Source organism: Montipora capricornis, chromosome 10 (genome assembly GCF_036669925.1).
Source record: "Montipora capricornis isolate CH-2021 chromosome 10, ASM3666992v2, whole genome shotgun sequence".
Taxonomy (NCBI): Eukaryota; Metazoa; Cnidaria; class Anthozoa; order Scleractinia; family Acroporidae; genus Montipora; species Montipora capricornis.
The window spans coordinates 5733453-5745952 of record NC_090892.1 but is presented as its reverse complement, the minus strand read 5'-3'; the positions used below and the strand labels follow the sequence as shown (position 1 = coordinate 5745952).

At 38.3% G+C, this 12500-nt stretch overlaps 2 protein-coding genes across 3 annotated transcripts in view; one reads left to right on the top strand and one right to left on the bottom strand.

The window, feature by feature from the left end:
• LOC138018954 (transcription factor TFIIIB component B'' homolog) overlaps positions 1 to 9393 on the top strand; it is a 15486-nt gene extending 6093 nt beyond the window's left edge. For both annotated transcript variants that reach the window (XM_068865631.1, XM_068865632.1), the window contains exons 6-12: positions 329 to 388; positions 2409 to 2594; positions 3468 to 3509; positions 4749 to 4831; positions 5455 to 5549; positions 7645 to 7699; positions 8550 to 9393. In XM_068865631.1, coding sequence (XP_068721732.1) covers positions 329 to 388; positions 2409 to 2594; positions 3468 to 3509; positions 4749 to 4831; positions 5455 to 5549; positions 7645 to 7699; positions 8550 to 8689 — 661 coding nt within the window. In that variant the 3' untranslated portion in view covers positions 8690 to 9393. The remainder of the gene's footprint in view (positions 1 to 328; positions 389 to 2408; positions 2595 to 3467; positions 3510 to 4748; positions 4832 to 5454; positions 5550 to 7644; positions 7700 to 8549) is intronic.
• Positions 9394 to 9459: 66 nt separating this feature from the next.
• On the bottom strand, positions 9460 to 12316 carry LOC138018955 (2-hydroxyacylsphingosine 1-beta-galactosyltransferase-like). Its single transcript, XM_068865633.1, has one exon. The coding sequence runs from the start codon at positions 12302 to 12304 to the stop codon at positions 11099 to 11101; it is 1206 nt and encodes a 401-aa protein (XP_068721734.1). The 5' UTR covers positions 12305 to 12316; the 3' UTR covers positions 9460 to 11098.
• Positions 12317 to 12500: the final 184 nt, after the last annotated feature.

Genomic DNA, 12500 nt, shown 5'->3' with positions numbered 1-12500 from the left:
AGCCGGGTATTTAAAACTGACTGCTGCCATAATGAGTTGCTAAACCTCCTTCATCTTACACTTTGTCAGACATCCTAACATTCTAAATTGTGTATATATCTGGATGAAGAGATGAAAAAGGAAACAAAATTCTTTTTAACTCTAAACACAATACACCATGTCTTACTGGTAAATTTATCTGTGAGTCCATAGATGATCAACAAGGTATGCTGTGCTTTCCAAAATCAAAATCAATAGCTTGTGTGTTTATTGTTTTTGGAACTTATATACTAGGGTACGTACAAAAATTATGAGGGGTGACTAAAAAGTTATGTTGCTTTGATTGCAGGTCAAGCTTGGCAGGAAAGAAAAAGAAGGGAGGAATAATTGGAAACAAAAAGGGCAACGAGTGAGTGTTTTTTGATAACTCAGGAAATTCTCTCGACAAGTTTTGTTGTGCTAAGACAAGCTATTATAACTATTATAATAATACTCTCAAACTCATCAGATATATGTTTAAGCAGTGACTAAAATAACCTGACAATCAGAGGGATTTTGATCCTATTTGAAAATCAATATTTTTTTCCACTTGTGGTATTCTCAATTGTCAGTGAGGGTTTCGTGGTATTGTTTTTGCATGTGTATACCTGAGGGTGGTGAAGTGTTTGCCAAGTCATAGGAATATTCATTATTGGAAATCTCCAGGGGTTTGCCAAGGGGGATGGTGAGGCCTAAAATTAAATCATTGACCCCTGAGAGTGACTAACGCCAGAAGATTTTACTCATCAATGGGGGGTTAGGGTTAGGAGTCATTGGGTTAAACCATACAATTTAAAGACACCATCTGGACAGTGGTCTTTAAAACTGCATTAAATATCAAAGCACTTTTTTTATCATTTTATGTTGTATGGGGGGGGGGGGGGGGGAAGATTGTCGGAAATTTTTAAAAAATACCTCTAAAAGATACCGGAGTCTTACAAAGGTGGGCATGCAAACATAAGATTTTTACCCCTAAAAGGTACCAGCTAAAAATGAACAAATTTAGAATTTTTAAGCCTTTTTAATAGTTCCAGAGACGTCAACTTCAGACACCTTCTGCTTGAAAATTTTCAAAAGCTGTGTCATAATTCTCAGATCTATTAATTTCAAGAACAGTAAAGATGCGCTAAAAGATACCAGCTTAGAATTTGGTGGCCCAAAAACCTTGAGATCTCAGGCCATCAAAGTCATCTTTGTGATACTGCAATATTTTCAGTGGTGGTTTTGGAGGACACTTAGGAGACATTAACTTCAAACAGAACAGTGTCATGGTCGCTAATACTAGGCACAACATGGCAGGCCTGGATGACTGTAGGATGTGATGCAGAAACCAGGTCTAGCCGGTGGCCTGAGGATGGCCTAGTTGGTGAGTGAACATGCTGGGGGCAGGCCATATTTGTCAGAGACTTACTTGTAAGAGGACTTGCTAACAGGCATTGACAGAGTGGCCAAATACTGGTGATCACATGACCAGTCAATCCCACTGCAATTAAAATCGCCTCCCAGGATAAGTCGAGGGAATGAAGCTGCGGAGAATAACCTGCTAAGAGAGTCGTCCAGCAAGTGAGGCAACAATGGATGACCAGATGGAGGTCTATAGTAAACAGAGTAGAATCTATTAAATCTCGCTCCAAGGGGTCAATGATTTAAATTTAAAAACTTTGTCACACAAAAGGTCTTATTGAGGAAAGTCTTTTTTCATGATGGAGGAAAACACTTTGAAGAGTGCGTCATTTCTCCATAAAATTCACACCAAACAAAACGCTGGACAACATAGCCCACTTTCGATATATTAAAATTCAGACCTAAACAAAAGGCATCATCTCAAAGCTCTGGGGAATAAACTCAAACAAATCCTTATATTTATTCCCCAGAGCCTTGAGATGATGCCTTTTGTTTAGGACTGAATTTTAATATTATTGAAAGTGGGCTATTGTATAGTGCTGTCATGCCAGACATATCCAATCTACAAAAGTTGAGCTGATTCATTAATTGCTGTTGACAATCTGTCTAGCAGAAAATCAGTTTGTGATGTTTGAAATGGAATGAACTTTACTTGCTGGAAGTACAGATGTAATTATATTATTTGTGTGCTTTGCTCTTTGTGAAAACTGCTAAATTATTATGTATATGGCATGTCCAGTTGAGTCGTCTTTATACCCAATAATCAACCTGTTTGACTATTTGTATGTACTGGACAAACCTACTGAGAATTGGGTAAAATTTAAGAATCCGATCTCACCAACGCGTCGGCCAATGCGTCGGCCAACGCGTCGGTCGACACACCACCGACACACGACCGACACGTCGGCCAGCAGAATTGGATGCATGCTCTTGACCATGCATTCAGATTAAATGAATTAAAGTAATAAAGGTATATTTTTTGGCAGCAATGAGAAGGGAGATTCAGAGACAGATGCGGTGAATGTTTCCTCAGTGGCTGGGTCGCCAACCCCTGCAACTCCATCAGAAAACAGCAAAGATACAAGTGTTGTAGAAGATGATACAGATGGTGAAGCAGTCGCCCCTCGTGTTAAGCTGGATGCAGAGGGAAATATCATACTGGATGAAGAAAGGTATTGCGTTTTATCGCATAGATACTGATGACATACTAGGATTTTCTTATTTTTCTAAAAAAAATCACATTTTCACCGGCCACAGTGAACATATTCTTATCTTTCACATGTGAGGATATAGGTGTCATCACGGTAAAAGCGAGCTCCCCCTTCATTGTAAAATACTGTTGTCCTGTAACATAATCTTTCTCTACTACATTACCATTTTTATAACTCAAATTATTACAGTATATTGTATAATGTTGCAAGTAATCTTTCCAGCTCTTAGCCAGTGACCCAACAATGATGTACGTGTACCGTAAGGAAACCAATGGCAAAAATTTGAATTTAATTTATATTTTTTTCATCCATTCTGCAATAGATTTCAACTTCCCAAAATGAGTGCCAGTAATAAATTTTGCCTCTTTCTTGCAATTTATAAGAAGAAATGTTTGAAGTTCTGTTTTTCAGGCTTTGGGGTCAAAGTAGACTGTTGAAGAAATTCATCAGGCTGACAAATTCAAAAACATATTATTATTATTATTATTATTATTTACCAATTCATTTAACATACCTGGCCAAAAATAAAATGATTTTAGTGTTGGCAGTTTTGATGACTGTCAGACATCTTTGCCAAAACTAACAAAGGGAATGTCATTCGCTTTGTATTTACTTACACTGTAAATGAATGCAAATTTCATTAGTTTTATCCAATTGCATCTTCCATTTTTATGGTTGAAAAGAAACTGATCACTGTCTTGGACCCTTTCTTGTGTCATTTTGATCTTTGCTGACTTCCACTGCTTGATAAGAAGAAACTAATTCAAAATATACATGTAGAAAGTGCATGGTTAGTTTATTTATGTAACAAATTGCATTTTGTTTTTTTTACAGTCTTCTGATCCCGAAAGAAACAGATAAATCAGTTGAAACAAGGTGAACTGAGAGAATTTGTAAGATTCTTAGAAGTGGATGTGCTATATCATGCCAACGTTTGTCTAACACCACACCCTTTTCCTTATTCTGTGAAATCTCACCTTCAAGTGCAAATAGCCAAACTGTATTTTGGCCTCCATCAATCCAGATTCCAAATCTAAGCAGACAGATGCAAAGAGCTGAGGCAAAATCACCCCAGTTTTGCTGCTTTAGCCTGGTTCATTGAATAGTATCTGTTCATTTGTTGGACATTTGTTGACAAATTCTCAAACTTAGATGAATGGGATTGAAGGTTGTGGAGCAAACAGGTGCCAAGAAATCAACCAAGAAATAGATGTTGCACCACTTACCTACTTGATGTGTAACTCTTTTTTTAAAGTGCACCTTAACTCAAATATTTCCAGTCTGCAACATTGATCCCCCCACAAAAAGCAAACATGTTTGATGATTCTTACCTCAAAATTTCGCTTTTTGTTTGCTGGGAAAGACTTTATTAAAACTAGCAGTAATTTCAGGCTCCACAACTGTGATGTTAGAGGCATGGGTTTATTCTTGACTTTATGTCAAAAACTACTGTGCGATGAAAAATTTCTTTGAAAACAGGAATGCAAACAGTTTGTTACAAATATAAATTCAAGAATAGACCCTTGCCTCTCGCATCACGGCCATGGGTCCAAATTACCATAAACACCCGCAGATAAGCCACACCCTGAATTTGCTATGGATGGGGATTTGAGTTTAGGTGCATTTTAAATTAAAATTTTATTGTTTACTGTAAAAATATCAACCAGTTAGCCACTACGGTACTCACAGACACTGTAAGAAACTGGATTCTCTACTTTCCACACTGATTTCAAGATGGCCAAGCCAAAGGTCAGCTTAGCAATAATATTGAGGTTGGAAGGTGAGATTCTTCAGGAATGATGAAAAGCCTAGTAACGTGTACATGTACAGTATGTTCCTTGTGCTTTTTCTTGCATGGTTGGTGAAAACCGGTCTTAAAGTCCCATTTTGAAACATCTTAAGCAATTTAAAAGCATTGTTGAAGAAAGCAACAGGCTGCAATTAGCCTTTACCGACACATCAGAAAATTTCTCACCATGTAACCTCTACAATGGATGAAAAGTCCTAAGCAAACCCAAACTAAGCGATTTTTTTGAGAGTTCTGTCAGGAAGGTCTAATGACAACCAATTTACTACCAGGCAGTGGGTAATATTATTATTTTTCTTTCATTTTAGTGAAGTTGTTTATGAGGATGCTGATGAAGTCAACTATGGTACTTACTTAAAACGCAGAAAAGTCATGCGGTGGTCTCTTGAAGGTACATGTACTTATCCAAATGGCAGAAGTCATTTGATGTATATGACTACATTTATATTTCAAGTTCAGACAGTTAGTTACAGTCTGGGGCCAAACCTCGAAAATGACATCCTGGACCTGCTTATTCTTTGGTCCGAGGCATGACTTTTTCAAGTTTGAACAGAACGTTTTGGCAAAATCTGCTAAATTACTTCAACCCAGTTACAGTACTTACAATTTACATATCATGTAAGCAACTTCTGGTTATTAGATTGACCCTGGATTTGGGAAATTAGTCCTTTCTGTTCCTGTAGACTCTCCTTTAGGGTTCATTGAGGCATGGGAGGCAAGTCAGTCTGTTGATGGATCATCCAAACTTCAACTTTCATTACATGTGTATGTCAATTCTTTATTACCACTATTGATAGCTGTAGTAGTTCCAGTATCTTTACAAATGGATCACGATAATATTATTCTTCCATCAAAAAGGTTGTAGTCGCCTGAAGTTGTACATTTGCTCTGTTATCATCCTTTTGCTTCATCAGAGGATAAAACTTCAAGTATGGGACCCCCAACCCCCCAAATAAGAAACTTTAGAACTTTAGTGGCTATAAAACAGACTGTACTGAACTGTTTTGTTTGTAGAGACTCAAACGTTCTACAAGGCATTAAGTCAAGTGGGAACTGATTTTGGCTTGATGTTGCCATTATTTCCTGGCAGAAAAAGACGAGAACTCAAGGTATGACGATCTTGCCAAATGCAGCAACACATTGTGGTAGCCAGATAGTAGTGGATGTCATATTTTAGGGCTCTTTCGTTGTCCAATTGGTTTGGTTGGGCCATAAGAAATACTTGTTATTATTATTATTATTATTATTATTATTATTGTTATTGTTATTGTTATTGTTATTGTTATTGTTATTATTATTATTATAATATTATTAGGAGAAAGTGCTGTCTTTGTAGTGACATCAACAAATCTTGGTTAGACTCTCTGGTCTTCTCAGATAAGGACAATAAACCGTAGGCTCCATCTCAAATGTAAACTTTTTCAGCGCAAGTTGCAGATCCCCCACTATTTGCAAAGAGTAGGGGGTGGAGGGGTTCAATAACTTTTGAAGTAGATGCCTGGGCTAATGAATGTGAGCAGCGGTCACTATAAAATTTGTCTTTTACAAGGGTCTGAAAATCAAGGTAGAGTAGACTGCGGTATACTGCTGTGACGGCTTTCTAATAAAACCCCTGGATGTGTAGTAAATTTTTAAAAGGTCGGTGTGTCTTTGAAAAAAGTTTAGAAAATCATTAATAATTTATGAGCCTAACAGCTTAGTAAAACAGAGAACTGATACAACATCACATGCATATATGATCTTTAAACCTGATAGAACACTCCTCATTAGAATTCTCTGTATAAAAAAATAGTAATAGGCATGTCTTATTTTGTGCTCTCACATTTTGCACCATTGTCTGGACTCCAGATACCCTGTGAGCAGTTCGTTTCTCCTACACTTCCCGAGAGAGAAACCACTGCGAGCAACCGTTAGTCTCTTTGAGTGTGCCGCTGTCCAGCGCCAAGGACGAATAAATTAAATTTTAACCGGTAAAACGAGTTAGTAAACTTGTTTTGGTGCTTGCGCATGCGTTCAGCTACGTAACTGCTGTGTTTGGACGAGCCTGCTGTGAAAAGTGATTTCCCACGAAATAAGACGAATTGATGTCAAATACATCACATGGGGTGTGACGTACTTTGCACATGCTCGGTGGAAAATCAAACAGTTGCTTGCAGTGGTTTCTCTCTCGGGAAGCTTAGGAGAAACCAGCTGTTCGCAGGGTAGACTCCAGAGGGACACTCTTTTTGTGGAATGTTGTTGAAGCTGTTCAATAAACTTGCATGTCATGTTTTAGTGGGTCTAAAACCAGTCGGCTTTGCCTCATGGTTTTAAACCTGTTAAAACACTCCCGTTAGTTTATTAATTAAACAGTACCAGAAACCCATAAGGGTTGAAACGTGAAACACGCGTTCACAGCTTCCGAATATTCAGAAACCCCTTGCTCTTGTTGTTCCAAATATGGTACTTAGCAAATTGAATATTCAGAAGCTTGTTTCCCAGCACACAAGGGGCCGTTACATGTTTCAACCCTTATGGGTTTCTGACAGTACTTAAAGTGATCCGAAGAGTGAAGGGAGACTTTGAAAAGACCAGAGAGAGACTTGAGAGAGCAGTTTCTTTTACTATAAATGATACTTAGTGGTAGTAACAATCATCTTTATTGAAAAAACCAAGGTCATAAGAAGCTGTTTACAGAAGGGTTGCCAATAAAAGAGATAAGACTAGCAAAGTTCAAATACAAAACTATGGGCAATTAAGTAAGTTAACTTAACTTACAGGCTATTAAAAGTTATAATGTAGCTTCAGACAGACCGCACTTAAAAGCAGCCAAGGACTCTGCCCCCCTTAGGGAGGTATCTAGACTATTAAGTTAGAAACAATGTAACAATTATTTGCGGAAGGCAAGGTGAACATTCACTGAACCTGAGGTGAATAAGACCGGTAATTGTTTTAGTATAATTACATAGGTGATCATTTGAAAAATATGCATTTTCTTTAAAACAATTACAAGAAAGTTCTTCTTCTGTGCCCTCGATAAACGGCTTGCGGAAATTTGGGAAAAAAAACCACTTAGGTGAGCAGAATTTTAAATAATCACCTATCTAGTTATACTAAATTAGAAGATTGTCAACCAGGCTCATTGTTGCTAAGCTCAGCCACGTAATTTTGCCCATCCTTTCCTCTTTGAGTCATACAGGGAAATGTATAATTCTTGTTTTTCAGGCTAAGTTTAAACGGGAGGAGAAGCTACACAGAGACCTAGTGGACAAAGCTCTTTGTAAGTACAGCTGTAAAGATTTCAAAAAGAGGTTTACTTTAAGTTCCTACTTAGCCAGCAAAGCCGGGAAAGTATCGCTTGCCTTCCAGGAAAGTTTGGTTGCAGAGCAAAAATGTGAGCAGCAAAGCTGCACAGAGAAAGGGCAAGCTTTCAACTTTTGCACAGTGGTGAGAGCACTTGCTTCCCACCAATGTGGTGCGGGTTCAATTCCCAGACTCCGTGTCATATGTGGGTTGAGCTTGTTGGTTCTCTACTCTGGTTCTCTGGTTGTCCCATTTCATTTGATTTGCATTAACTTGTTGATTTCAGTTTTCAGTGTCCCCAATTAGGGGTCCAGCGCTAGCCACTTAAGTAATGATCCGTGTAAGGTGGATAGCAATTTCCTTTGTTATGCGGCAACGGGGCTTTCCCCACATAGGAATTTCATCATTTTTACACAGAAAATGCATAAACCTACAGGAAGGCAGTTAACGCAATAAAATTCATTTACAGCCCACTTTGAAAGGGTGTTTTTTTGTGTTAAAAGATTTTGACCAATCACAAGAGTTGAAAACAAAAGCCAAGAAACGTTTACAATTTTACATGTTCCCCACATACGATTTCTGTGGAATTCATTTAAACTGAGACCAGATGAAAGATGGAAGATGGTTGGAAAGTAAGGATGAATATAATATTGCTTTATGAAGTTTTGTTAACCGTTTGCTGTTTAAGCCAATCAGAAGTAAGTACAGACAATAGAAAAGTTATCACCTTTTTGCATACCAATTGAATTCCAACATGTTTGTTGCCGTTGTTGCTATCGTTCTTATCTGGACCGTTTCTTAAATAAAGTTCCTTTGAATTCCTTTAGGTGTGAGAAACCCTATTGAGGTGGAACTGTTTACACCTAAAGTAGAGGGAGAGGAAATTGATGATGACTTGCTGAATACTGAGAATGGCAACTCTGTGCAACAGAATGACATTGGGGAACCAGAATCTGTTGGAGAATAGAACAGTGTGAAGAAGTCAGAATGGGTGTCCTGTGCACCACTAAGCCCAGCCACTTGCTATGAACTGTGGATGAACAGCTGTTGTTGGCGCAATCTTTCACCCAATGGGCTTTGAGATCGTGTGAAAGCAACTGTGCCCTGTCACGTTCTGAGCCTACTTTCGCAAGTTAGTCAGGAAAATTGAGAAACATTCTCCATAAACTTCTGTCGTGAAGTAGGAGAAAAACAGTTGGAAAACAATGACAGACTGTTATCATGTTTCTTTTCTACCCAGAAAAAATCAACAGAAAATTATAGTTATGTTGCAATATTTTGTTCGTTTGACCTTCTGTGAAAAGTCATGTATTTGATACCTAATAATATAGATGCAAAAACTTCAGTGCATTGATTGACTAAGAGCATGTCAATTAATCCCAAACAGATTGCACAGACATAAAATTAGTGCAGATAGTTGACAGTAGTGCAATTAAAGTGAAAGTTTTGCATGTATATTAGGATTTTTCTCGAGCTGTTTGGAATAAATAAACACTTGCAAATTTTTTCAATGACAACAAATTGTACTTGCCCTATGGGCTCGTGCAATTTTGTTTGTCTTTGAACAAATTTAGTTGTGCTTATTTATTCCAAAATGCACGCATATTGTTTATTACCTATACAAACAGATTTTACAATAAATAAAAGAGAAATGACAGCATTTACTTCGACTGCTGGTTTTGCCCATTGATTTTGGTGTCCAAATAATGTGATTTATAATAATTACTTCTCTATGGCCATAATGCTTGTTGACGCAGTTTTATTCTTTTTGGCTCTCCACCAGTTAGAGATACAAATAATGCATACATGTACATAAATAAATGAATAAATAAGTAAGTAAATGGATAAATAAATAATATGACAGCTCTCCTCTAGGGCTTGTCAGGGCCATGGAAGTAGTAATTTTATTGGTGAAACAAATACAACAAATGGAAGGAGGGAAACAAGTTGGCTATTTACAGCCGAAAAGTTGGACTAGGATTACTACTCAGCACAATTTCTGCCATTGGTAAGTGCAGGACTTGAACCTGGGAACTTTGGATTGTAAGAAAATGTCTAGCACCCCAACCACTGGGCCACGCCTCCTCCTGAGCGAAGCAACAACAACAGGGATAAAGGAATGCTAGAAAGATTGGAATCATAAATTAAAAGCAGACTTGTCTCCTTAAAAATGCTTCTTCTGTGGAATGAGATCAAACATGAGGGCAAAAAGGTGTCTTAGGCTGCAGTGTCTATCAGTCCATTATTTTGATCTCAGCAACACAGTTCCCATCTCTAGCATGTTATGAGGTTCTAGCACCTAGAAATTTGGTGAAGCATGATTTCTGCATAATTTATTAGTTTTAGTGATCTCATTCACTTCAATCCCTTCCTGCCATGCTGACACGGTGATAGACCACCTGTAGTAAACTTACATAATGTGTGGCTGGCTATAAGACTAATATTATTGAAATTGCTGATTGGTGAGGTGAACCATGCACGAAAGCTAACAATAATGGTACAAGGAAGCTAACGATGGAACGAACAAGAGGCAAGGACATGGTACTAATCCATACATTAGCAATTGTTGAAAACGGTTAACAATGGTGGGTACACTATTGATGGGCTAACACAATTTGTACACCAAATAAGAAATGATGTATAATGGGCTTACATGAAGAGTATTGTAGAGTCAATCCCAGGTTCCTGTAATGAATGTACACAGCAACCACCAAAGATCAACTGCAAACAGTGAGTCAGGTTGAATCTTAATATCCACACGCTTAGTCTAGAGCCCTCCAAACTTCATTGATTCAAATAATGGATTAAAATGGGTTAGAGCTCTTGTTCCTACAATAAATGCCTAAACATTGAGAGCAGTAACTTCAAAGGAACTCTCTTTCCTCGCGAACTAGTAGACACTATTATTCCGGCAGCCCGGAATAACTATGATAGCTGGCTGATACAAGCAGTCAAATTGTAAAGGTATGTCTAGTCTAGCTTTTGAGCACGCTCCCTCTATGCAGTGGGAGATTCTACCCCCAAACCCAGTCCCTGGTCATACTATCTTTACCTTCCTGGAGAAAAATTGTATCGTAAAGAAAATGCAAAACTTCAAAGAAAAATAAAACAGAACACTAAGACCAAGAAGAATTACAGCTGTGACAAACAAGACATCAAGAAGATACAGTTGAAAAAAGCACAAATTATCAGCTTGACTCCTTAAATGCAGTCCAGCATTATTATACAGGCCATATTCGATCCAGTCACAGGCCTCTTCAGCTGGAGAGACACGTCTCAGCCGAATACGTTTAGAAACCCTTTCAGCACTCTCTTTGTATTTAGTGTTTTTAAGGACTTCAGTTAATGCATTTGAGACAACTTCGGGCGTCAAACCCTAAAGTTCAATCACAACACCAATTCCTGCTTCATAAACTTTCATAGCATTTGCAGATTGGTCACCAAAAAGAGGCAGGACAACCATCGGTGTCCCATGGTATGCACCTTCAAGAATGCTGTTCAACCCACCATGCGTCAAGAATACTTTTGTGGATGGATGACCCAAGAGATCATTTTGTTTCATCCAATTTACTATTCTTATAGTTTCGCCAATGCTATGTGGATGTTGTCCTTTATGCTTCCATATCACCTTGGCAGACACATTTGCAAGTCCATGAGCAATTGTTTCAACAAAATCAGACTTGAAATTTGAAAGTACTGTTCCAAATGACACTAACACTAGATCTTGTGGGTGACCCTGTGTGACGAAGGTCTCTGTTTCTTGTGACAGCGGTTTAGGCGGATCTGGAAGTATGGGACCGACTATTTTAACATGAGCTCCTAAAGGCCTTGGAAATTCCAGTGCAAAATCATTAGCTATCAATAGCAAGCCACTGCTCTCAAATACCTCGCTGAGACTTGAAAATGAACTGTTGTTTACCTTTGATCTCCATAATCGATCAAACGGCGGAATTAAAACTAATTCATGCATCACATACCCAAGAAAGTAGAGCATTAAGTTCTGCATCCTGTCAAGAAATGTTAACTTCTTGGGAAATTTGATAGTTCCGTGGGGTACAAATGCTACGGGTGAAGGGAAGTTATGAATGAAACTTAAATAAGGATCGGTGAAACCAGAAGGCGATAAATCAACACGAATAATGTCCAAATAGTCTGCCACAATTGCGCAACAAATACTCGCAATATCGCAAACAACCAAGTTTGCTCCTCGAAGGCTGTCCAGCAAATCTCCGTTTTCCATCAAACTTTCACAAATAGACGTCCAAAACTTTATTTTCTCCGCTAAAGCGAGTTTTCCTTCCACTTCGTTCATTATCATGTTTTCCAGGTCTCTGTCCGTGATTTCCGTAGCGTATGCCTTGATGTCGAACGGAGTAAAACTTTCTCCATTCTCTCTGAGGATTTCCTCTTGCCAGAACGGAACAACAAGTGTGTAGTTGTGGCCTCTCTTGGCAAGCTCTCGACCGATTTTTACAAAAACTAGTCCATGACTTGTACTTACATTTGGTATTCCAATGATATGAGAGTTTTGTACTTTGCTTACAGCAAAGTGGCAAGTTATAAACAATACGATGACCCTCATTTCTCTGTGCAAGTTAAGTGTAAAATGTTGCGCTTGCGTTATTCTGTCACGCACCATAACGCTGGGCTCGCTCCCAGGATCTTTTCGACCCCATGAGGGTTACGTTTTCTTACAAACGTTGGCCGTGTAGCAGTTATACTTCGACAGACTTAACTGATTAGAGTGTAATGTGAATCGAAGTGCTAGTTTTGTACCC

Excerpts from the sequence above, each read along its gene's own strand:
- LOC138018955 (XM_068865633.1), bottom strand. The coding sequence starts at position 12,304 with ATGAGGGTCATCGTATTGTTTATAACTTGCCACTTTGCTGTAAGCAAA.